The sequence below is a fragment of the Prunus dulcis genome, chromosome 8 (assembly GCF_902201215.1).
Source record: "Prunus dulcis chromosome 8, ALMONDv2, whole genome shotgun sequence".
NCBI classification, from domain to species: domain Eukaryota; kingdom Viridiplantae; phylum Streptophyta; class Magnoliopsida; order Rosales; family Rosaceae; genus Prunus; species Prunus dulcis.
The window spans coordinates 14,094,778-14,119,654 of NC_047657.1; the positions used below are offsets into that span (position 1 = coordinate 14,094,778).

At 36.9% G+C, this 24,877-nt stretch overlaps 1 protein-coding gene across 3 annotated transcripts; it reads right to left on the bottom strand.

The window, feature by feature from the left end:
- Positions 1–708: 708 nt before the first annotated feature.
- LOC117636375 (serine/threonine-protein kinase TOR) lies at positions 709–24,845 on the bottom strand. Of its 3 annotated transcripts, XM_034370844.1 has the most exons (56): positions 24,447–24,844; positions 23,707–24,045; positions 23,540–23,614; positions 23,083–23,354; positions 22,485–22,644; positions 22,218–22,361; positions 21,881–22,050; positions 21,587–21,791; positions 21,330–21,509; positions 20,511–20,663; positions 20,110–20,231; positions 19,858–19,957; positions 19,668–19,763; positions 18,853–18,983; positions 18,012–18,114; positions 17,756–17,938; positions 17,420–17,512; positions 17,243–17,278; positions 16,748–16,846; positions 16,552–16,650; positions 16,281–16,443; positions 15,474–15,598; positions 15,326–15,378; positions 14,311–14,434; positions 14,017–14,202; positions 13,206–13,358; positions 12,982–13,134; positions 12,573–12,644; positions 12,264–12,398; positions 12,086–12,147; positions 11,601–11,698; positions 11,326–11,435; positions 11,075–11,248; positions 10,236–10,301; positions 9,727–9,795; positions 9,478–9,588; positions 8,270–8,410; positions 8,053–8,181; positions 7,761–7,926; positions 7,472–7,686; positions 6,683–6,889; positions 5,607–5,720; positions 5,301–5,504; positions 4,972–5,052; positions 4,020–4,094; positions 3,865–3,931; positions 3,623–3,783; positions 3,310–3,483; positions 3,034–3,162; positions 2,858–2,941; positions 2,328–2,389; positions 2,170–2,242; positions 1,947–2,081; positions 1,523–1,696; positions 1,172–1,443; positions 709–989 (listed from the first exon to the last, which is right to left on the bottom strand). In XM_034370844.1, exons 1-56 carry the CDS (start codon positions 24,564–24,566, stop codon positions 971–973), a joined length of 7,416 nt encoding a protein of 2,471 aa, XP_034226735.1. In that variant the 5' UTR covers positions 24,567–24,844; the 3' UTR covers positions 709–970. The 3 variants fall into 3 exon arrangements, with proteins under 3 accessions (XP_034226735.1, XP_034226737.1, XP_034226738.1); XM_034370846.1 differs by lacking the exon at positions 2,858–2,941 and having other exon boundaries at positions 24,447–24,845; XM_034370847.1 differs by lacking the exons at positions 2,858–2,941; positions 3,034–3,162; positions 3,310–3,483 and having other exon boundaries at positions 24,447–24,845.
- Positions 24,846–24,877: the final 32 nt, after the last annotated feature.

The following is a 24,877-nucleotide window of genomic DNA, read 5'->3' on the forward strand; positions in this document are numbered from 1 at the left end:
AGAAGGATCAAGGACTAATAATGCAAGTGTCAATGTAACATCAAAAGAGACCCTTTCAAAATAGATTAGCCATACAGAGAAATGAGGCGCGATCAATGTTCAATGTACCGTCAATTAGTTAATGGGCGAAATCATGCCAGGATCAGCTGGGCCAGCATCAAATCCTAAGTAGCACAAGTAGGCCCCGAAGTAAACGATGAGTCTTTTCAATTTTTTTTTCTGCCTGAATGTTTTGACTGTTGTAAAGGTTTTTGTGTGGAGCCCATAATTGGAAGCATTCACATGCATGGTTACTAGAGAAAATAGAGTGAAATTTGAGAGTGAGAGAACTTATTAGAAGAGTTTTATCTGAGGGAGAAAGTTCTATCAACGTAAAACCACTAGTGCTAATTCAGTTCCACTCCCAATATTCAGTAGTACTTTTCATACTCTAATTATTTTTATAACATTGATATTATTTTTAAGAAGACAGTATCAAGAAGTATTCGCATCAAGTAAGCTCCTTGTCATATGAGTTTGCACAAAAATTCTTTAAAATATATATATATAAAAGATAAAAAATACATTTTTATTTTTGTTCTGAAATAAGGGTGCCTTGTGGGTAAAAACAAGCAAATGAATGTGAAAGTGACGTTCTTGTGAAGCAAAGCTTTACTTAGGTCACGACTAACTTACATAAAGATGCAATGATAATCAAACAAACCGGTCTTGCACTTCAAAACATTTGGGTACTTGGATAGAAAAGATTCTCTAGTTATAATGAAAGTTATTATTTACACATACTGTTTGTAGAACTACAAGAGGTTTAATTCGCCTATGGCTATCAGCTACTTTATACAAAAGTAAAGATTGGTTGGTGCATATACTACAAGAATAACTGAAAAAGCAAACTTCTTAGGTCTAGCTATGGCTCACGAATATGTACAAAGTATATATACATATACACGTTATGTACAGTCGACTGATGCGCTTACCAAAAAGGACACCACCTGAAAGAAGCATAATGGCCGTGGTTAGACCAACGAAGGGGCAAAACTAAAAAGTTCATGAATTAGGACGTCCAGATAGATGGGTTTTCATCAATTTAAATTATTCCCCGAAATTTATGTATTCTAAACCATGTGAAAACAAACTTGATATGGGCATGAGAGGAAAAATAGCAACATCTTACCCGACATAATTTTGGCACAAATTTTCATGAGATGTTGCTTGGATAATCAACTTTTGAACTTGCAGCTTAAAAGATAAACCATGATCAACTTCTCGACTATCTCCAGAAATCAGTGTACTGTGGTCAACTACATGTTGAATAGAGCTGGATGCTACAGAGGAACAGGCAGAAAAATCACGGCCAGTAAGTTTATTACTCATCCGAGCCATGACAACCACTGCACGCTCATTCAAGACCTCATTAGCATTAGCATCACCCAGTTGATTAACAGCCTACATGAAAAACCATATAAAATGTGAGTATAACCAACAGCATCGTGTGGAAGTATCCCATGCTGAACTTCTCCGATACCTGAAGGAGTTCCCTTTCACGAGCACCTCGTTGTGGTTGGGGAAGCTCTCTATTTTGAGAAGGTTCTTCAGCATCCACAACAGGAGGAACATGGCTATTTCCAAGCATTGACATTTGTGGAACTTCATTGAAGTTGAAGAGACGCCAATTGATGAGAGGATCATGAACAAAGGCCTGAAAACAGGAAAAACTAAGAATTAGCCTCCTTATTAGAGGATTTACACAATTTACTGTTCGATTCAGTAGTACTGCATCAATAGATTACTTCTGTATGTAGGTAAAAGACGGTGTTTGTACAACTCTTGATTAATTCAACTCGCAAGTATTTTTCTGAAAATGTCCCATTAGTGTCCATAGTGGACTTGATACTGTGTCATATGCTTCAACATAGCTTACTGAACAAAACAAACAAAATAATCCACACCTCCATCATAGCCATAACACACTCTTTATTTGTTCGCAGAACTTGCATCACATTTTCACAAGTTGAACGGAAGTTGCCTTCTATACCACTGACCTCCATTGCTTTCACAAGCATTCTAGTCAACCGAAAGGGGACCTGAAAATACATACATATATATAGTGAACATGTCTGGAAACAGTATTTTAAAGATATAGCAAGAGGTACATCGCAATGTAGTATATACCTTCTCAGGGAACTTCTCCCGGTTCATAGAGGCCTCAAAGCAGTCCCCAAAATCGATGTGCAAGATTTTTCCGCTGTAAACAATAGAATATGACATGCTCCAAAGTCAACTAATGATAAGTCGACCTGCTTCCAACGAAATTACCAATCATTACTTACCTATAGCGGTGCAGCATAAGATTGCTTGGGTGGCGATCACCTAATCCAAGAAGGTAACCGACCTGGTACAAAATGAAAGTGTCTTCAATTTCACATAGATATTTTATGGGAGAAAAAAATAGTAAGTGAGGTGTTTAGTTCCCGCATTACAGTTCTGAACCATATGCCAAGATCAATTGAGTGTTTCTCGAGAGAGAGAGAGAGAGAGAGTGAGTGTGTGTGTGTGTGTGTGTGTGTGAACGCATGTGTTTCACCTTTCATTCAAGGATCATCCAAAAACCAAAAAGCCAAATTGGAATAGTTTGGTCGTTTGGTTATCATCTTGATCATTTCTCTGTCTATCGAAAACATTGTCTTCATCTATTCATTCAACTACATTACTAAATGGTTCTAGATTTTGTTGACTTTTTGCAGGGATGATTGTTGAAAGGAAACCTAAAGAATGGTTCGCATTATTAGACCACATTGTGGGGGAGGCCTACAATGTGGTCTTAACTTTTCTCAAAATGAGGGCATAGGAAAACACATACCATACTCATGACTGCTAAACTTCTGGTATAGTTTGTCCTCCTCTCCAGCCATACCTCAGAAGTACGACTTTTCAGCCAAAGAACCTATCATAAGAAGTTCTAGACACCTTGATAACAGGTCAAAGCAAGCAAACCAATGGATACATAGAAGAATATGCATTTGGTAAGAACCATACCCTTGCAAGGTCGTTTCCCTCTGTATGTTGCAGGGCATACTCAAATACTTCCACTTTAGCTATGAGTGGCAAATGATCATAATCCGGAGCAAAGCTTAACATATACTTGTGTTCTTGATTCAGAGTGATCTGAAACCATGAAGCATTTATACCACGTTAAATCCATGGGTAAAACTTATCCTTGCAAATCAGCTTACAAGGAAATGGTGTCCATATCCATATATGTGGGCCTTTATGCTTAGAGAAGAATAAAGCTTCCAGAGGACATCAACTAACCTTTCTGGCATCCCTGTACTCCCTAATGAGTTGGTGAAGGGTGTCACAGTTTGGGACCCAACCAATTAGACCACTGTTTGGAGACAAGGGAACGACATCATATCGTTGAATGGAGAGATCTTTTTCCGCAGTATTTCTAGAATTCTCCAGTAGTGTATTCACCAAACCAAAAAGCTAACAAAATCGAACATGTCAGGTTTTATAATTCATTAACATGTGAGGAGAAATAGTGTATACAGATAAAAGAAATACATGATTTGGAACCTCAGTGGTCATTTTTTTAACAATTTCTTAGGTAGAAAGAAGAGAGTACCTGCATGACACGTTCATCTTGGCGTAAATCTTCATGTCCCTTCAGCAAGAAAGCATAATCCTCACCATCACTCCCATGAATCGTTAATTTCCTTGGTCGCTGTTTGGATGTTATGACAACAAGCTGGCGGGCAAACGATGCAATTGTTACAACTGGAGATTCTGCAATATAAAATTCAACTATTTATTAACTCAAGTTGAATACAAATACATTCATTAGATTATTGGAAAATGTGTGCTTACCAGCACGGTATGTCCCAGGAACAGCGAGCTCCAAATTACGACATTCCAACAACTCTGGTGAGACAGACTAGCGACCATATGTAAAGAAAAATGTCAGCGCACATATAATGACAATGCAAGAAGTAAAACATGAAAGAAGCAAAAGATCTCCTCACCTCCAAATCCAGAGTAGTAAGACTCTGCAGCTGCTTATCTATTCGTCTAAATACATGATAATAAAGATCCCAAGCCTGCTCAAGGCATATTTTAATAATTAGCATCCAGGGTTATGACAAAACTAAAATAAAGCTTTCATGCCACAATACATACGTCAGGACAAAGAAGCAGTTAAAATGCATATAAATCCACGAAGCTTATAGTCATACAGCTGAAAACTGATGAAGAAAGTTCTATCACAAGGAACTTAAAAACGCAAAGGACAAGATGAGGCAAGAGCTGGTGCATAGAAAGTTCTATAATATCCCATGTAAGTGTACAGAGAACTGTGACATGTGCGTGACCGAAAAAAAAAAAATGTGACGTGCAGGCCCATTTGTTAAGCTCCTGAACAATGTTTTCTAGGAAGATAATAACTAGATGTCCCCTTATAATTTATTTTTCAGAATACTACTAGGACTTTTTGAAATTACTATTGGAAGGTATCTCTGTTTTTTTTCCTTCCAAAAATTAACAAGGTCTTTTTTTCAAGTTTAAAGGACAAACTTTAAATTTGAGCTAGATTTTCTTTCAATTTTTACAGGAAGTGGTAAACTAAGAGATGAATACCACGTCATATCATGATGTCGTATGTTCTCCTAAACTAAACCCTAGGTGGTTGACGAATATATAACTTACAAGGTCTACACACAAATACAACTGATGCTACAATGTACTAATGCAACGGATGGTAGAATTGCTTCATGTTGACAACTCATGTAATTTATGGCCTAATCACAAGATATACTCGCCCAAGAATATGAAATTTAAATGCAGCAGGATCATGAAAATGGAGTAACATGTAAGCTGTTAGAAAAAGTAGGCTCACACAAATACATTTCCTCCACTCCAAGGATGGAATAACAAGAGAGTAAAGTAGGCTCACACAAATACATTTCCTCCACTCCATACCTGAGTAAGCTCAGCGTCTTTCCCAGTTCTCTTATATTTCATGCAACACTCATAGGCCTCCAGCAATTCATGACGATAGGCCTGAGATCATACGAAGGTGATATATTCAACAATAGAAAAACTGAAGCATGGAGCTCCAACCAAGGCTTGAAGGGTCAAAAAGTGAAAGTGTAATTTTGGAAGATTTTCATGCTCTGATTTGGAAAATTCAGGTTGACTGACACATGATACTAAAGAATTAATTATGAAATAAAACCCAGAAACAATGCAAATATTTCAGCATGCAGTAATGATTTTAAAATCATGGACAACACAAGCAATGAAACAACCTCAATGAATGCTCTCTCTTTTATAGTGGTATTGTTGTTCATAGCCCCTTCCTCAAGCATTTCATGTAATGGCTCCAATACTTTTAGCATTCCCTCAATGTTATGTTCACCAAAATACAAGCGGCTAGCTTCTTCCAGAGCCTCATGCCACAGTTCATGCCAAAGTATTGCCACCCTGATTAGTTCCTTTGATACAAGTTGTGCCTGTAGCCAAAGTAATGTGTCTTGTAAGAGAGGTTTTCTATTGTCAAACAAGGGGAAAGAACTGAACAAATTGATGGAAATTGAATTTAACTATTATTCCACCTGATCCACAAGCACACCACTATGCTGCCGAACTTTGTCAACCACTTCTTGAGCTGCAGCTCTGCGTAAATTACTTATTGATTTACATGCTACAAGGAGAGGGTACATAAGAGCCTGTGAAAGGAATTGAGTTACTATAGTACATATGAAAGTCTCACTTAGCTAAATTATTGGCATTCATATGTGCTACAAAACATGTAAAAGGAACTTGAACACTAGATGAAGTCCTATCCAAAGAAAGGTGATTCGTTTTCACTCCACATGGTGAAAGTGGTCTACTCAGATTGAAAGGGGAACGCCAACCAAGAATTGCATAATTACAAAAAAGTAAGTAGAGAGATGGGGAAAGAAAGGATAGAAATCAGTAGAAACACATGCTTGTGCTCAATTCATTTAATAAGAAAAAGAAACATTTATTAATCAAAGAGAAAAATTACAAGGATGGACAAGAAGCTCATCAAAATCAGAGTTACAATCATCTAACCAAAAAAATATTACTCAATTCGAATCTCCTCCATATCAAGATAAACCACCTAAAAGAATTATCCCTGATACACTTTGAAAAACACTCCCAAAGAGAAGCTAAAAGTCTAATTCTACCCAAAGTAAACCCACTTCCTCTACCTTATCATTCCTATCCAACCTTATCCATATAGAAGTCAATACTGCACACAGCCAAAGGGCAATCGCCATTTTGGTGGCCCTAATACACAATGATTTTACAACATCAACAAATAGACATTTTGAGGCAAACCCATACCACTCCAAACAAATGAATAATCATTGGTTGTGAAGGGACAGCGTCAAAGAATGACGAGAACTCTATCCTGCCCTTTTGCACATAACAAACCATTGTGGAGATACACAAGTATCAGTCTTTTTTGGAGCACATCATAGTTCAACTGAAAATACTAGTGTAAAACTCACGAATACAACAAAAACGAATGAAACTTCATAATAAATAAAAACATAACCAAATTCCACCGGTCCATCAACGTCTAGCAATAAGAATTTAACAAACCAAATTCACAATCTTGATATTCATACAATACAAGTAATAGATCATAAAAACATACCTGTGGATGACTTTGTCCAATTCGCACCAAAAGTGACTGTATTAGTTCCCTCACAGCATGGTTATTAGAATGTATCCTGGCAATTATTTGAGGCAAAACCACCAGCCATGTGTTAATATTAACATGTGCAAACCCCGTCTGTAGTGCCATTTGGACTTCTGCAGTAGCTCCATGGTTGAACCACAATGTAAGAAGACGAAGAATATCCTGAACCACATAACAGTTTCCACAGAGATCATCAGCAACATCTTGAAATTACAAGATAAATGATATACAGGAAATACACTGCTTCCTAAGAGCAGTGTGCCGACCAATTGCACTATACTGAAATGTGAATAATAAATTTCATTTTAAGCTTTTATCTGGTCATAATAAGATACATAATCATACATCTATTATTATCTTTATAAATAACAACTACTTAAAGTAAGTGGGTTCACACTTAAATAACTTCAGCAGATATTAAAATGGAAGCATGGATGACTTTCTCATATGATATCAAACACACAGTGCAACTCACATTCAAGAACCTAAATTTGTAGAGCCATTGCAAGACATAGAAACCAAAAAGGTCTTGAAAATTACTAAAGTTCAAACAAAGCAAGTGATTTTATATAATAGAGAAATTTAAATGATAAAAATCAAATGAAAAAGCTCGGCTCTTCAAATGCAGTACAAAGACAAACTGAACATAATATGCCAAATACTCAAATCTGGCTCAGGCTGAACAGGTAAGACCAGAATGACATTCATGTTGCAAGTCAGGCTCAGTAAAGGAATACTATTTACCTGTAAACTATCATCAACACCTTTAGTATTGGCCGAACATGCTATTGAGTGAAAATATCCAGTGACTGCTGCAACAACGAACTGTGAAGCAACACTTGCATAACCTCTTACAGTATAAAGAGACATCACTGCTGTATTGAACAGCGCCCATGTGTGCCATGCCCTTGCCCATTTATTGGCATATTGAGTTGCATTGCGGAAGGCAGCAAGGATTTCTATACAAAATGAAAAACAATCAACAGAAGATCGATAACATCTGCAGACCAGGAACAAAATAAGCAACACAAACCTTGTATAGAATCATCATCCAATCCAGAAGAAAGAGTCCATTTCCAGGATCCAAGTCTGAGATACACACGGGCAAGAAGTGGAACACTTGGACTACTACAGCTCATCAAGCCAGTTGGAGTATCTGGTTGCATACTGGGTGCACTTGAAAGCTCTATTGCCAAATTCTAAACAATATTGTCATAGCCAAGCAATATTCACAGTAAGAGATTTGCAAAGTATGTAGTTCATAAGTAGTTGAAGCAGAAGTACTTGCTCATTGGTGCTTTTACAAAAAGGGAAATATTTTCTACCTGCAGCCTTGCAAACGCTTCCTTGCGCTTAAGGTCCTCTCCAAGTGACCATTGATATTCCAAATATGCAAGCATCACTTGTGGAGGCCCATGGTACCGCACGCTTTCATGAGATGATTCAGGATCATACTGAACACAATTAAAACAATCTTAAGTAAACAAACAAGATGAGAATACATGCAATGCTAATATCTTTTGATACTTATACACCACCAACCTGTAAGAGTTTGACTAAAGTAGATCTAGCCTGACTAATTCGCCCACTTTTCCGACAAAGGGAAGCAAACTTAAGCCAAGTGTCAACATCTTCTGTAGGAGGTAGAACAAGTGCTCTAACTGCTAAAAGAGCTTGCCATACCTGCATATTCAAGCATGATCCAATTCAGTAAACCAACCATGAATATGTGTACTTGCATGCATAAGTTCTTGAACTGGGGTTAATTCACAATGCTCCTAAGCAAGATTTTACTCCAGATTTTGAATCTTTGAGGACTTTGGTATAGTACACAAGACCTAGTGTTTAAGGTGTAGTCTGCTGGGTTGTCCAGCCCATGACGAATTTCCTAAGCTTATTAGGTCTAATAATTTTGAAGGATACGAATCCTATTACCAATTGAAGAAGGTTTCATGTACTTGGTAATCAAATTCCAAATAGGATTAGATTTCGTAGTTGATGAAGCTCACTATCGTGGCTATATAAGGAGATTTGATAAGAATAGTACCTCATTTTCTTTTTCTTTCTAGTTGTTCATCAAGTCTTGAACCTAGAGGCTTGATATGATATTTTGTTGTACATTATTGATCTAGTGGAGATTCATTGTTGCTGCCCCATGGACATAGGCATAGCCGAACCACGCTAATTCTTGGTGTTCTTTATCTTCTGGCTTATTTTCTTGCCTTTCTTGAGTGTTTTTTTTTCCCATTCTTAAACGCTTTCACAACATAGCCCACATAATGTGACCCATCAAGAGGCAAGAAGGGGGGAAATAACTGTGCATAGAATAGAGCTATGCCATAGACCCTCTTCTCCTGATAACCCAACCTGATGATATGGAGGCACCAAATGGAACAGGCTAGGTCTCTTAGGTTCTTATGGATCAACAGAAATCACACAATTATTTTCCAGTATCTATAGGTATATTATATATACTATAATATGGACATATCGAACCACATAGAAACAAGAGATTAAGGGTCGGCAGGTTGACATTGACATCAAACTCTACATCTCCAGAGAAATAAACTTGATTACTTACAATATGAAGCAAGTAATCAGTAATGATCATAGCTCAATCGAAAAGGTTACAAGAAGAAAGTTTATGTATCCAAATGTTCACAAAAGTCCCATTGAGCCTTTTATTTATTTTGACAGTTATACAGAAACTAGCTATAAGCCTATATGTATAATTTATAAAGCATGTTTACCTCAACATTACGTTTTGCACCTTGTATCCGCTCATTCCACATATTGCGAATAAGGGCTCGTCGTCCCTCAGCAACAGCGTTCCCCAGAGGAAGTGTGCAATAATCAATGACCTGATCAGAGATCTTTATATTATGATTCATAGTACAAATATATAGGAAGAGGGTTAAAAAAAAAAAAAAAAAACTCAATTGACCCTCATGCCTCCCCCTCCCATCCCCAAAAAAAAAACAAAAAACAAAAGAGCAAACCTCCTCAAGTTCTGATAGCTGCTGAACACGGACCATATTGATATATGCACGTTCATAGCTCTCCAAAACCTTCACAACAAAGAATGCAAATAATAATAAAATCTAATAAGAGAAACTATTAAATGTTGAATTCTATTGAAAAAACAACATACTAGGCTGCCAAGTTAATGAAAATAACTAAGACCCCATATTAGTACCAACATAACTTTTCCGAAAAAGGACTGTTCAGCGTGTTGTGACCAAGTGTTTCAAACCATAAGATTTTCGCGATCGAATGAGAAATTTCTTAGTATTTCTTTCAACCTTTCAGAGAAACATAACTTCGCGATACACCATATCACTCTTATGCTGTAGTCCATATATTGCTTCAACATTCAATACGGTCCTTGCTTTAAAATTCCAACAGAATGCTTCAACATCAGCTTGTGAAACTCGATCACGTGGGCTCGTAGACTAGGAAGCTTATAGACAAATGCAAAAATTTATAAAGATAAAAAATGAAGACTCACCAAAGCAGCAAGCTCTGTTGCCAAGCATTTCCTAGCTCTCTCCACATACTCCCGTGCTTCATCATACTGTATCCGAAAACAATAGATAACAAAATGAAACAGGTCATATACAATAAGAAACAAAGAATTTCCGCAAAAATGTTCAGGCACCCTATATTAGTTTACACAATACTTATGATATCCTTTAGCTACAACGAAAACTTCACAACTGTTCTCTTTTCTGTAAGTAATATATACATAAATATATAAATATATATATATATAAAAAATATAGTATAATATAAACGGACTTGACTGTATAACAAACCTTGTATGTCAAATGCTAAATGACTAATTGAAATCATCACACACACACACACACACACACACACACACACACACACATATATATTATAGTATAATATAAATGGACTTGACTCTGTAATAAACCTTGTATGTCAAATGCTAAATGACGAATTGAAATCATCACACAATAGGAGAAGAGAGAGATTCTGTTTCATTTAAAAAGAGTGGCCTTTTTAACCAGCAAATAGAATATACGTTTATACTAGGAGGTTTTCGCATTTATTAAGATAAAATGTATTGACTATTTACTAACAAAACGCATCTGTCAAACGATTTTGGTGTCCTTATGTCTTGTCAGGTTGATTCTTGAAGTACAATTCACAACTTGTTCTTCCCATTATGTTAGGTTGAAAGAATATTACACAAACGAGTAACATGGATATTTCATGATCTTAAAAAGGAAATATAGAACCTTGTTTCATTAAAAAGAATCATATGAGTAGAATTATTATATTAAATTATCAAAAGTACAAAAGGACCAAAATGCATTATACCTTTCCTCTTCGAACTAACAAAACAGCTCTAAAGAATGTGCCATTACTGCTTCCATCACCACTAGCAGCAGTGTTCCCCAAACCCCTAAGTTTGGTTTCATCACCATCGTCTAACCGAGACACATATTCTGCCATTTGATCCCACTCCCCCATGTTCCAAGCAGCACTTGCAGCCTGGTATAATCAAATGCATAAATATTATTACAGAAGCAAGCAGGACATCAAGGTGCCCTATTTAATCACAAACCAACCATTGGTGCCATTTCCAATCTAGCAGCCGGCTCAGCTGGGGTCCAAAATTCCTTGAACAGGTTGTTAAGCTCCTCCCATCGTGCCAAAGCAGCAAGGCATCGCATCCGACCTACAGAAGCAACCGATACAAAGCATATTCAGAAACTAGTACAAGCAAAAAATGATCCCAGATTACAAAAATTTTAACATCACAATGTAGTAACGGTAAATTAAACAAATTTGATTGCACATTAACATCTAAAGCAACAACAATAATAAAATAAGCAACACGGACCTAAAGTGGCATCCAAAACAAGATGTGAACTCGATGCTTGGGAGGCTTTTGCGGTGTAGGCCTTGAGAGCATCATCCCATCGTTGCAACTTCTCATACCTAAACAAGTACAACATGATACGAGTGATATTCTTTTTTTTTCTTTTTTTTCTTTTTTTTTTTGGGGGGTAAGAAAAACTGGTATTCATTGACTTAGAAAATAGTACAAAAATGCAGTGAACTATGAATGATATTCTTTTCCAATGTCTTTATAAAAATAAGTTGAAATTGAAGTTACTTTCTTTAATTAAATAATGAAAACTGAGTAAAGGGCATGGAGGAGTACAAACCAATTATAAAATTAAATCCAAAAATACACCCAAAAATAGATTTTTTTTTTAAGGGAAAAAAGGCTCTTGAAATTCACATCGTCAAAGAAACCATAGCAAGAAAATGAATTATTTCAAGGGCATGAAAATGATTGGAGTATATAATACTCAAAATTACCATGACTCTTTTAGTTGAACATCCAAATGTTGTTGGGCATGGGTCAAGATTCCAACTGCAGCCTGAGAAACACAAATTTATTAATAAAATGGTCGGGCAATACATGTTCACAGGGATATCAAACCTCAGAATATAGTAGTGAAAGAAGCGGTTTTAAAAAATTTCTTTTACAGTGAACCTCATGCTGGTGTAACTGGTTGTTTATATGTATAAGTGCTTCAACTACAGCAACAGGGTTGGCATCCATCTTCTTGGAGCGTGCTCCTTCAAATTCCATTTCTTTGTAATGCAAGGCCTTGGCAAACGCACGACACTGACATGTATAGATAAAGTAAACATACATGAAACATGTAAGAGAGATTGCAAAATTCAACACCACCAGCTCCAACCACACACCACACCCAGCCGCCCCCACCACCCCCCCCCCAAAAAAACAACCACCAACCAAAAAAATAAGCAAAGAAGTAAAGAAAATAAATAATTTTACCTTTTCCGCAAGAGCACCAAGCAGGCGAATGTCTATAGGAAGAGGTTTCTCATCATGTTCCATGAACTCTGCCTTCAGAATCAATTAATCAAACAAAATCAACAAAGTCAGACAATAGAAAGAAAGTTGCTATCTCATGCCAAAGAAATTTGATGCAGTACGACATAGTTTCCTTTCTTTTCTTCTCCATGTTTCCATATAGAACCTCAAGTTGTGTACTTTAGATAATAAATTTCAACAAGCATCAAACCGTATGAACAGCTCAGTTCAGCAGCCTTAATTAGATGTACAATGTACCATAGCAATATAGTTCAGCAGGCAGAGATGCTCAAATAACAAGAATAATTTCATTTGCAGCTTCTTTTGTTACATCTATTTTAGGAGTAATCCATATGCTCAAAAGACATACCAAATTAAGAAGTGTTGCCAAAATTTCAGGAGGAATATTAGGAGATGAAAATGCCATCTCCAAACTCCGAACTAACTGTTTCTGACTAGTCTCATTTAGCTGTGCCCAACAGCTAACAAAACCCGCTGCAAATAACTCGCGCCCAACAAATGGCTGCAAAATCCAGGAGATCAGAACCCACACTCCAAAGGAAAGAATGTACACATTAGTATTATATGCAATACCTGCAACTGTGCAAGCCTTGCACAAGTTCGTAGGGCAGGAGAAGGAGACTCCTTGAGAAGCTCAATACTAAAATGTCTCATCCATTCTGCCCAATCTTCTTTGGTACTGCGTTGAGAAGCCTCTCCAGCATTGCGTAACCGACTATCATTAACCTGTATGTAACTTGTACAAGTCAAATAATCAACTTACACCTAAAATAAAATAATAAAAATATTATCATAAAAAGAGATGGGAAGGCAAAGCCGATCAGATATAGCCAGATCTATGCATTTTTAACACATACATAAGCAGCATAAAGAAACAGGAACCACTATGCTGACATAAAATAGAAAATAAAAGAATAGGGATTATGTTATAACATGAAAAAGAAAACAAAACCAATATAGTATAACCCTAGCAAAATCTAATAGCAAATAAAAAGGAAAATTGCCATGTTTAACAACCACATTAGATAAACAAGAGTTTAAGAAAAAGGTCCCATAGTAATAACTATACAATATGTGCTGTGTTTGACACCAACCTCTATACTTGCAAAACAGTTGTCACTAGAGTAGAAGTGGCTATGCAATATCTGATCTGCTTGACATTTTATTCCTAATATCATTATATTTACATCTAAATTCCCCAGAAAGTGCTAGCCCCAAAAAGACACTGCCTTCGACATGTTCAAATGTCCAAATACCATCTACATCAAAGTAACACAGTCATTACCTAGGCTTTTTCCAGGGCACTTGGTCTTCCAACAAATTTTGACTGCTGACAAACATAATAGCATGAAAATTACAGAACGTGTAATCACAGGAGAGATACCTGATGGCTTCGGAGTTGTTTCTGCACATCAGACCCATCATCATAAGGGTCAATCTCCAAATCACTCAAACGGTCAGTGATAACCTCCACTGGAGGTCGCTGACTTAATCTTTGAGCAGCTGTGCTCCCCAAAATTAGCGGTTCTCGTCGCTGCAAACGACCTTCGATTTCCTCGAATTCTTTATGCTGATATGAAATAACCTTGTTTACTTAATATCACCAGAAGTAAGAAACCACAAACAATTTATTTTTAAGGAAAAACATTTGGAAATAAAGGTAGGGGATGAGGAAGACCCGTAAGTGATGTTTCAACAGAAGTTTGTGTATTGATGGGATAAAAATGGTAAAGTCCTCCCCAAGGGCATGAGCTAGACAACAAAGCGCATCAACAGCATCTTTCCGGAGCTCATGATTCTTCCTGCAGTACAAAAGTTCAAACAGTTGAGAGTGTTAGATATGTAACTAAAAATCAAGAGACACATCTCGTAAAATACCAGAGTATTTAAGACGCCAGATCATTCCCCAGCTGAAAGTTATAACATCAAACCAAATAAAAAAATTCTCAAACTATTGATAACCTGTAGCCATGACACACAACCTCAGAAATATTCAGAAGATACACCAAAATAAGAAACAGCAACTCAGGCATACTGATCCACATGTTAATAGAACAGCACAAACAAAAAAAAAAAAAAAAAAAGGATAAGGAAAACATGAAAAGAAAAAAAAAAATTCAAAGTCTAGAGCATAACCAAGTTATAGTGATCATCACTGATCTATTAACAGCATACACCATAAAGCACATCCTCAAAAAATTTGGGCAATACAAAAATGGAATCACAGTCACAATGATCTCTAAACTAGAGAGAAATTAAAGTTGAAGTCCTAACTTTAACCATCCATCATTATGATATAAATGATGTCTGAAACAGTGATAATAAAAATGAAAAGAAATTACAAAAATTAGAACCGGATGGAAGCAAGCTGTCATTAATTGTTCTAAACCAACCAATAAATCTGCAATTGTAGCCAAAAAAGAAAAAGATAGAATGTAGTAGTTACAGAAAATCCATTGACAGAAAAGTTTGAATATTTATAAAGTTTGTCTAAAACTAAAATAGTCAAATAAAATAGAAAAGAGGGTGTGTTTAAGCAACTTAGTTACCCGCTGAGGACAATTTTTGACCGAGGTCTAGAAAGACCAACATTTGCACAAGGAGATCAAATCATATAGCTAAGCATGATGGACAAGGTGATGCAAATGTGAAATAACATATACTATTCAAAGCCAAGGAAAAAGGAAACAGACCCATCTAAGACTAGCTTCAAGTGATGCACAAGAGAAGATATGTGACCAGTAACCTGAAAAAGAAAAATAACACATCACAATCAAGATTCAAGATAGAACTGAATTATGTTTTTTTACTTAAGAAAGGAACACGGGGTGTGATGACAACCTGCACACGAGGGATCAATTTTGTCAAAGTTTTGATAGCAGCACGTCTTATATCCACTGAAGCATCCACTTTAAACAAGCGAATGAGTGCAGGAAGAAGCAGATGCATATGTTCATCCAATGTTCCTACATTTTGAAGATGAAATGAGTCTTTACAGGTTGGCATATATATACTCCAAACTAATCGCATACAATGCTTTTAGAGCTCTAACAGAGGAAACCATTTTGTTCTTTTGGGACTTAAAAGACCCATACAGCCAGCCTTGGTGCCTTTTGAGCAGAAAGCCCAAAAACCTTTTACTTCTAAATCTCAAAAGATAACAAGCCATTTTTGTGAAATCCATTAATCCAATAGAAAAGGCTACAAGAACAAAGCTAACCGTCATACGTACATTTTCTCATTATTTTGGGTTCTATCTTGAAAGAAAGAAAATTTTCCAAGCAGGATTCTCAAATACAGATATTCTACTCCGTGAGTGTTAAAAAGAAGATATCAAATTATATCTCTCGCCTATGTTTTACATGTAATTCACAAAATACAATTCCTCCTTTCCCTTTACGATTTTTACTGCAATTACTCTTCAATAGATTGCACATTCACATGGCCAATCTCCTTAAATAAACTAAAATTGACTTGAAGAATTTGACTGTCATATTTACTTTCTCATTGTTAATAAACTAATTCATTCTTGAGCTTGACAGGTATTTTTTTCATCAGACATGAATTTCTAATATCAATAGTTGAGACTATTTGCTAAGCTAATTTAAATATCAATATTCATGATAATGAAAAATGAAGGGTACTAACCACCAAACACTTCAAGGGTACGGAGGATGTCAAGAACATAAGTATAATCATTATACCGTTCTGCATCACTTAGAACTTGAATACAGCATGGAAGAATATCAGGAAGGTATGTTCGGAATTCATCATTGAGAGCTAAGCAAAGCTGCTCCACTAGATGCAGAACCTGAAAAAGATTACAGAAGAATAGAAATTAATCACACTGGTACATTCAAGCACTAAAGATCAATCTCATGATGAGTAATTGGAACCAAAAAGAAAAGGGCAAGCTTACTGGATAGCCAAGTTGAGGACGGCCAGCAGCAGGAAAACTGAAGGTTGACCATAGTTCTGAAATTAGAATGAGTAACTCATGCAGATACTTCCGAACGTGCTGCACAGCACATCAAACCCACATATGACCATCAAGAAATCCTCCACAATCATTACATGTGTGAAAACTTAGAAAGTGTCACGACATCATAATATACCTGACGCACAATAGATACTAGAGTTCCAAGCTTCCATGTTATAAAATCCTTTAAAGCATCATCACATGTACGGACTATATGGAAGAGATCAGGCAAAACCTACAGGGAAGAAGAGTAAAAACGCACAACTTAAAGCCAGAAACACCAAACACTAAAACAGCAAATACACCAGTATATAAACCGTCAATGAGCTAAATAAAATTCAAGATGAAAATGGACAGTTGAAGAATATTGATAATGAATTTGTTTCTTTCAAAAATAAATAGAAATGGACTTCCCAAAACATGAATAAACTTAACTTATGTTTCATACAAAAATGGAAGGCAACATATCAAATAGTTCCCAATTATGAAATTTAAGGTTTAACAAGAAAGCGCATGTACACAGTTCACACACATATCTGTTAGTACATGTATGCATGTGTGTGTACCATAAATAAAAAAATTAAAAAAAATTAAAAAAATCCAATCACAATTGAAACAATTATATACCAACCTTTGGTAAGTATGGAACACAACCAAGACCCATCGACTAACCTCGCAATGAAAAAAGGACAACGTTAGATGTCAAGAAAAACTACATGAATCAATAATAATAGTAAATAACATTTTTATAAGAAGAGTAGAAGAGTATATCAAATAAACAGAAATTAAATTTCTTTATGCTAAATACCTTGAATATAAACATAAGGGATCCGACCACCTTTAGGTGGTAAGTAGCAAGTGAAGGGTCCCTAAGTATACGCATGAGAGAATTGATTGCAACCTGTAGTCATAACATATGCAACAAGCAAATATGACAAAAGTCATTTATCATATTCATGTACATAATATGTGTGGAGATTTTCAATTGTAGGCATGGCAAAAGTCGTAGATCAGCATAGCCCATTGATTGTGAAGTCAATGCAAACGCAATCAGCAGCAATGAGGAGCATCGTGCATTTTTATATATATTTATAGACATAATATAATTCAACAACAAAGGTCATTTAGCAGGTTGATGTGCTACCGTGGAATAATAATCTTCAGATGTTGCAAATGATGGCCACAAGTCCATAGGCAATTCATCCACAGATTGAATGTGTTGACCAGATTCACTGGCATTACGTGTAACATCTCCATGTGGCCCAGGCAAGCATTGCTGATTTCGTTTATGCGCATGAGGGTCTAAAGCACCCATAATTCCAAGAACCTGGAGAAACCCAAGAGCAGTTTTTAAATATTGGTTATGACTAATAACCATGCAATCTGGTTAATAGGTATACCTTTAGTACTTCACGTCTTGTAGACCATGCTAATTCACCATTCAGCAACTTCAAGAGTAAGCCAAGTAACAGTGGATACTCATTGTATGGAGTTATTACATACCTGTCAAAATCAAAGAATAAATTTTCCAGACACTATACTCTAATGAAAGTGGTTGGCCATGCATAAAGCAATTTCAGGAACTAGTGTTTCAACGCTTGCGCTATTTTAGTCTACCTGTCAAACTTCTCAAACCACAGTCTTCCCAGCTCACTAGCACATGCAAGACCTAATAGAATAATTAAATATTGATGCTCAGACCTCAAGGGCAAAACCGAGGCATGAAGGGAAGTACTACAATATTTAACTATTATTGACTGGCTTCTAACAGCTTAATATTTGAGATTAGCAGTTACTTGGCATAAAAGATTTGCTAGCCATGAGATCTTTTGTTTAGATCCCTGCCATAGAAACCTCCCAACTTAAGAACGGGGGAGGCGAGGTTTGCAATAACATTGTATACTAACTTGAATACCACATATTGGCCCCTTCAGTGGTAGGAATACGAAGAACGAGACGTCCATCATCCAATTTCTATTAGTTGTGGCTTCATGGATTAATAATAACTCAACATTCGGATCAACATTTTGATCAGTTATACCTACCCTATATTAATTTCTCTTTTACTTTATTAACAAGAAAAATGCAAAAAAGAACCCAGGTTTAACATGAATAACAAATTTGACAATGATGTGCTCATCAAATAAGTTTACCAAGCATAAGCATCTTGAAGTTGTTTCTAACTCACAATAAAAACTGAAAGAAAAAAAAAAATTAAAAGAACCTACACACAGTACATACCCAGTGCTCTGTACAACTTGACCAAGAGTGGCGACTGCCACTTCCCGTTTTGTGACAGCTGCTCCATCCAATAACGCATCAACAATCAAAGGCATAAGCTCCGGAATGTATCTTCGCATTGCAAAACCACCCTAGATTTTTTTAAAAACAAACAAACAAAAAAGAATACAACATTTAGATTAGTACAGCACCAAAAGATTTTACAACATAATGGGAGTCCAACCATACATAAGCGACAAAAGCATATATCAGCAACTTTTGGAGACCTTAAAGAATAAAATGAGCCCCTAATAGAACGAATGTGACTGCATGAGCGATCCGCCAGTAGAAAAAAAAAATTGCGAAGAACTTCCCAGCCCCAGAAAAAGATCGTAGGCAAGAAAGTCTAAATCATATGCAGCAAAGATTTCCAAAGCAGAGATTTCATTTGCCACTAATACTCCAGAGTAACAAGACACACAGACAATATTGGAGAGAGGTAAACAAAAGTAACTGCCTTGTGTCAAGTTTTGAATAACATTTTGCAATAAAAAACATATGCTGGTTCAGAAGAACTTATTTTGTGGAAATTTACCCCTTTTTTTGGGGCACAGATAGACACCTTGTTTGTCTCTTCCATGCTTTATTTCTCATATTTAATAAAGTTATCAGTGTCTTATCCCACAAAGAATAAAAAACCAAAGAGAGAGAAGCTAATACGATCTCATGTCCTTCACAAACTATGCATCAGACACCTCAAATACACCACCAACAAGAGTTCCTTCGTTCCATATAAATAAATAGCACCATGATCGACTAAAGCCAAATATACCCACCACTCTAGCAAGATCCCCAACAGTTACAAGAACTCCACTAATAATGCCATTATTTGCATTGACACCGGTGCCATCTTTAAGTCTTGCTACGAGTGCCTGCAAAATCAGACCTTCACTATGAGATAAGGGGAAAGAACACAAATTTACAGGACTAAGATAAACAAAACATGCCCTGAATGACCTATTACACCTTGTGTATTGGAGCAATATATGGAAGTATTAGCCGTTCACAATTCCGTATTAAACAACCAAGTAACTTCGCACTTTCTTCCCGGCATTTGGTATCTGCACTGCTGACATAGCAAGAGAAGTCAATATATGACACTTTCCATTCTAGCATTAATTTATGCAACCGTAAGTAACCTCTTACCAAAAAGAAAAAGAAAAAGAAAACGGAAAAAGAAACTGTAAGTAACCATAATTCATAGTCCTTTCACATCACCTCTGCCCCAGGTAAGTCAACAACTGTATGAGATGGCGACGAAGTGCTGGAAGGACATAAGCAGGATTTTTTTCTGACAACCTCCCAGCCACAGAAATTGCAAACTCTCGAACATCAAAATCCTGTAACAATATCATAGTATTTTTACAACCCCATAAACCTTCAATATTACACAAAGGAACAAATAATTTTCACAAACTGAAATTTGTTACAACAAATATTTAAATAAATTTAACAATCTACATTCCAACAAAGACCATACATAACTTTGCACATTAATATGGTAGATAAAGCAAACAGAAAAAATATATATATCTAATATCACCTGCATAAACAGCAAAGCTTACATATCCAATATAGCGCAATAATCATGAACAATTTATCTAGTGTGAAAAACACACCTCATCATTTAAAGCAGCAAAAATTGCGCTCAGACTATCAGCCTGCGCCAAAAAATCATCAAAACCTCTATTCCCATGCAGAGAGGAAAAGATCGAATGGCGAACAATAACATCAGCATCTGCAACAGCTTCGATGAGAAGCTTTTCCACAATCTGCAAAAAAGACCAATTTCCAGCTAACAAGCATATACTAATAAGGTGAAAAAGTATTTAAGACGATTATTGAATGAGATTTTGTGACTTAACATGATAAATTACCTTAAAGATATTTGACAAATTATAACTTGTAAAAAGAGCTATCTAAGAGTTTAAAACCTAATGCATATCTTCAATACAATTTTCTATCTGAAATATAGTTATTTTACATTTATTTGGAAAAAGGTCCAATCACATACTACTGAGAACAATATGTCCACTAGAACCAAATCTAAAATATATAAAATACAAGGGATTGCATTATAACCAGTTACTCCAATAAAACAGTTGCCTTCCAATCTGTAAAGATGGAAACAAAGGAAGGTCCCCAAACTCTGATGAATGGGTATGTTTTAAAAGTTGTCATATGACTCGTATCAGTATATGTGGATTGGAGGTGTATAATCAAAAGGCAGGCATTTATTGGAAAAATACGCAAAGGCCTAAGGTTTTCATGATCTTTCTCATCAATAATTTGAAAATAGAAAAGAAATTAGACAAATATGAGGAAAAAGACTGCTGAACATAACAAGAAGCAAAAAATTGGCTTTACAGCCTACAAACAACTCAAAAGAATCCACAGTTCGGAATATTTAGCATAATTTGTTGTGTTCAAAACCATACCTCCTCAACAAGACGTCGTCGCTTTCCTCGATTGGACCTACCCGAAGCATATTGCACACCAGAAAAGGAATTTGCAACTAATCTGCAACAACAGAGGGCAGCATCTTTTCGGACGGCTCCATCATCATCATCCAAATATACAACTACTGATTCTCTTGCAAACTCAAGAAGGTCATGGCCCTAAACCATATATTAACTTATGTGTGAGATTAAAGATGCAACTAGGATTCACAATGGACATTGGTATGCACACAAACCTTGAAATTAAAACGAGCTAGAGTCTGCAAAGCAAGCTGCACGAGGGCTGAACCACTGAGGTCCGAGACTTGCTGAGGCATATTTATTAAATTTCCTCTACCCATGCCAACAGCTGACCTTCCCTGAGGATGATGGGATTTTGAAAGAACCACCGAAATGCAGTCAAGCAACCGATGTTGGATGGTAGGCAGCAAGGATGGAATACTGAAATAACAAAATTGTGCACGTCAGTTCACTTGGATGACTAATCACCAAATTCATGCAATGAGAAGCTCTTGAACAACCCAGTGTACCTGGTAGTTATCTGCTCAAGGGCCTCAACAAGCGTAGGGGAAAGACCAGCAGAGAACATAACATCCAAAAGACCACAAACATGAGGTTCCATAGCAGGCCCCATTGCTTTTGCAATGTTTCCAACACAAGCCAAAGCCTCAAGCGAGGGTCTACCTCTACGTGGAGCAATCTGTAGAACAAATGATAAAATCACAGTCAGAGATACGTCCACCATCACAATTATAACCCATAACCTACAGGCTAAATAAATAACACAGCAGAGACAAATAAATAACTTGAGGACAATAAGGTGATAAATAAATAAGTTGAGGACCAAGATCAGTCAAGTTGACATACTGCATCACGTAAGTGAGACGAAATTGTCGGCAAATAGTGGACAAGTTCCCCGTCCAAAGCACCAGCCATCTCCCCAAGGGCAACAAAACCACTGGAGCGCTCAGCTGGTATTCGCAAAACAGCAAGAATATGATTCATACATATCTGCGAGAAACAGCACTACCTTACATATCCCGGGTGATAAACAGAAAAGATAAGTGAAACAGAGTTCAACCTGAACATTCTGCCAGCCAGTTACAATTTCATAATAAAGGACAGTTGACAAACCGTTAAGTAGTTTGTGACAAATCGATCGCGCAGAAAATGAGCAATTCGAGGTAGCAACGAAGTTATGCTCAGGCGAACCAGCCTATCACGGTGCTCAAGATATCTAAGGACAATTTCTGCAACTTCTCTGTACCTTGACATCATAAATTCACCTGTATTCCTGCCCAGATGAAATGAACCTTTTTTTTAAACCAAGGGACACATTTGATAGCTGAAGGTGGAGAAGATGATGACTAGGTTAAATAACAAGATAGCACTAAGTAGCATAGCACATGTACATTTTCAGATAGGCACCAGCGCTTCCAGTCTCACTAAATCACATGAATTTTGAATAATTTTACTTGCTCCGACATTGCTACCATGTGTGCCCATTTGGGTTTCCCTAGTCTACCATTATCACCATATGTGCTTCACCTAATGGAATACAGTCACTACTACAAGGTCGCATAAAATACATGCAAAAACTTCATTCGAGCAAGCAAGAATCAATCACAAGTATTCGTGTAAATGACTGTGATGAGAGAGAATGATACTTATAGTGAATGGCAATCATATTTACACACCCAAAAATATTCTCATCTCTATGAACTCTACCAACCTCAAAAGCTCTCCAACTGCAAGTAAAGAACCATGTATGCTGTGAACAGAAGCATTTTTACCCAACCCTTCCTGAGTGGCCTCAAACATACGATAATACCATTGCACACGCCAGCGTGTCTCACGTTTCTCAATAACACCAAGGCAAGCACGCAGAGCTTCCACAGCTCGCTCTCGAATAGGCAACATTGGATCCCTCAAAGCAACCCAAATAGCATCAACAAATTCAGGTACATGAACATTGAACACTGTTGAAGCATTTTCTGCCATTTCCTATAATAACAAAACATAGCGTTACGGACGTATTTCCCGTATTGAAAACTGCTAAGGAAGCAAAGGCAAAAGTTCCATGAGAGGATATTCTTTTTAAATTTTTTTAAGAAGAGAAGCTCCATCAGATGATATGGCAAGTTTCCTGATGTGCAAATGGAGTATAAAAGCAATATTGTTGCACTTACTTTCAAGATCAAGACAGCAGCAAAACGTCGATACTCGACTCTATCCCCACGCAACCACCCGAGAGCAATTTTTATCTAAGAGACCAAGGCTTATCAGATGCTTCACAAACTGCTTCAAATCAGATTATGTTATGTTAAAGGAGTGTAGAAAGAAAAAGGCAACAAACCTGGCGTTCCACTTCATCTGCAGTCATCGCTCCCCCTGCTCTGGCTAGATGACCCAGAACTCTACTAGCTAGGACCAAAATATCAGGATCACGCTTTACCTCAAACACAGTCCGTATGTAATTAGCAAACTTTGAAACCTTTGAGGAATTCTCTCCAAATGCCACATCTATCAACTCATCAATAGCTCTTAGAGCTCCTAAGTTCTCCGCAACATCACTGCTCTCCAGAAGAGATGAAATCCGATCATACAACTGATCCATGAAACGGGAAAATGCTTCTCCACTGAGGTCACGGGCTTCTTCTTCCAGATGCTTCTTCAAAGCTAATGAAGCCCCCTCCTGCGCAGAACAGAATTATAGAGTTTAAGCAGCTTTAAAACAAGGATAAATTAAAATTTTTGAAGGTAACCTTCAAAACAATAGGGCCCTCAAGACTACTAGCCTTACTTGAATTAAAGCTAGTGTAATGATTATCTGAGAAGTTATCCAGAGTATAGTGAGAAAAAGTTCTCAAATTTACTTAAAATCATAAAATTCACAACTTGCTTTATCCACTAAACCTATTAGTCCTCCATTAATTGAAAACCAGAAGTTCGCCCTTGCCATTTTGATTTTCCTTCCACTGTCTAGTCAGGAAGTAACAGATTACAGAACCGAGAAAGAGAGAAAAAAAATTCCATTTTACCGAGAACCAAACAGAACATACAGAGAACAATTAAAATTCCTCATATGTGACCGACCTTGGGGTTGCCTCGGGTGCAGAGGTCAGCAAGGACGCGATTGAGCGCGTCGAAACTGCCTCCGCTGGGTCCGGCAGAGGCGGGGCCGCAGAACCTGATGGACTGCCCCGAGACCGCCATCTCGCTGAGGCTCCCCAAACCCTAAACACCCAACACCTCTCTCTCTCCGTATCCAATCGGATCTTCAAGGCACCTAAGCTCTCGGGGCCGGACCGTAGACGATGAGAAAAATTACGACAATAAATATAGACGTTGCGCAAATAGTTGCAGAGCAGAGTAGAGTAGCGAGCTCTGTAGGATTTTATGCTTTGAATTAACGCAAGCAGAGCAAAAGGCAAAGCCTCGGTTTTTGGCTTCGGCTTTGGCTATTGCGGCTGTGTAATTTTCTTATTAGTTCTTGGTTTTGGTGCGCTTGATCATGCTTATTCATT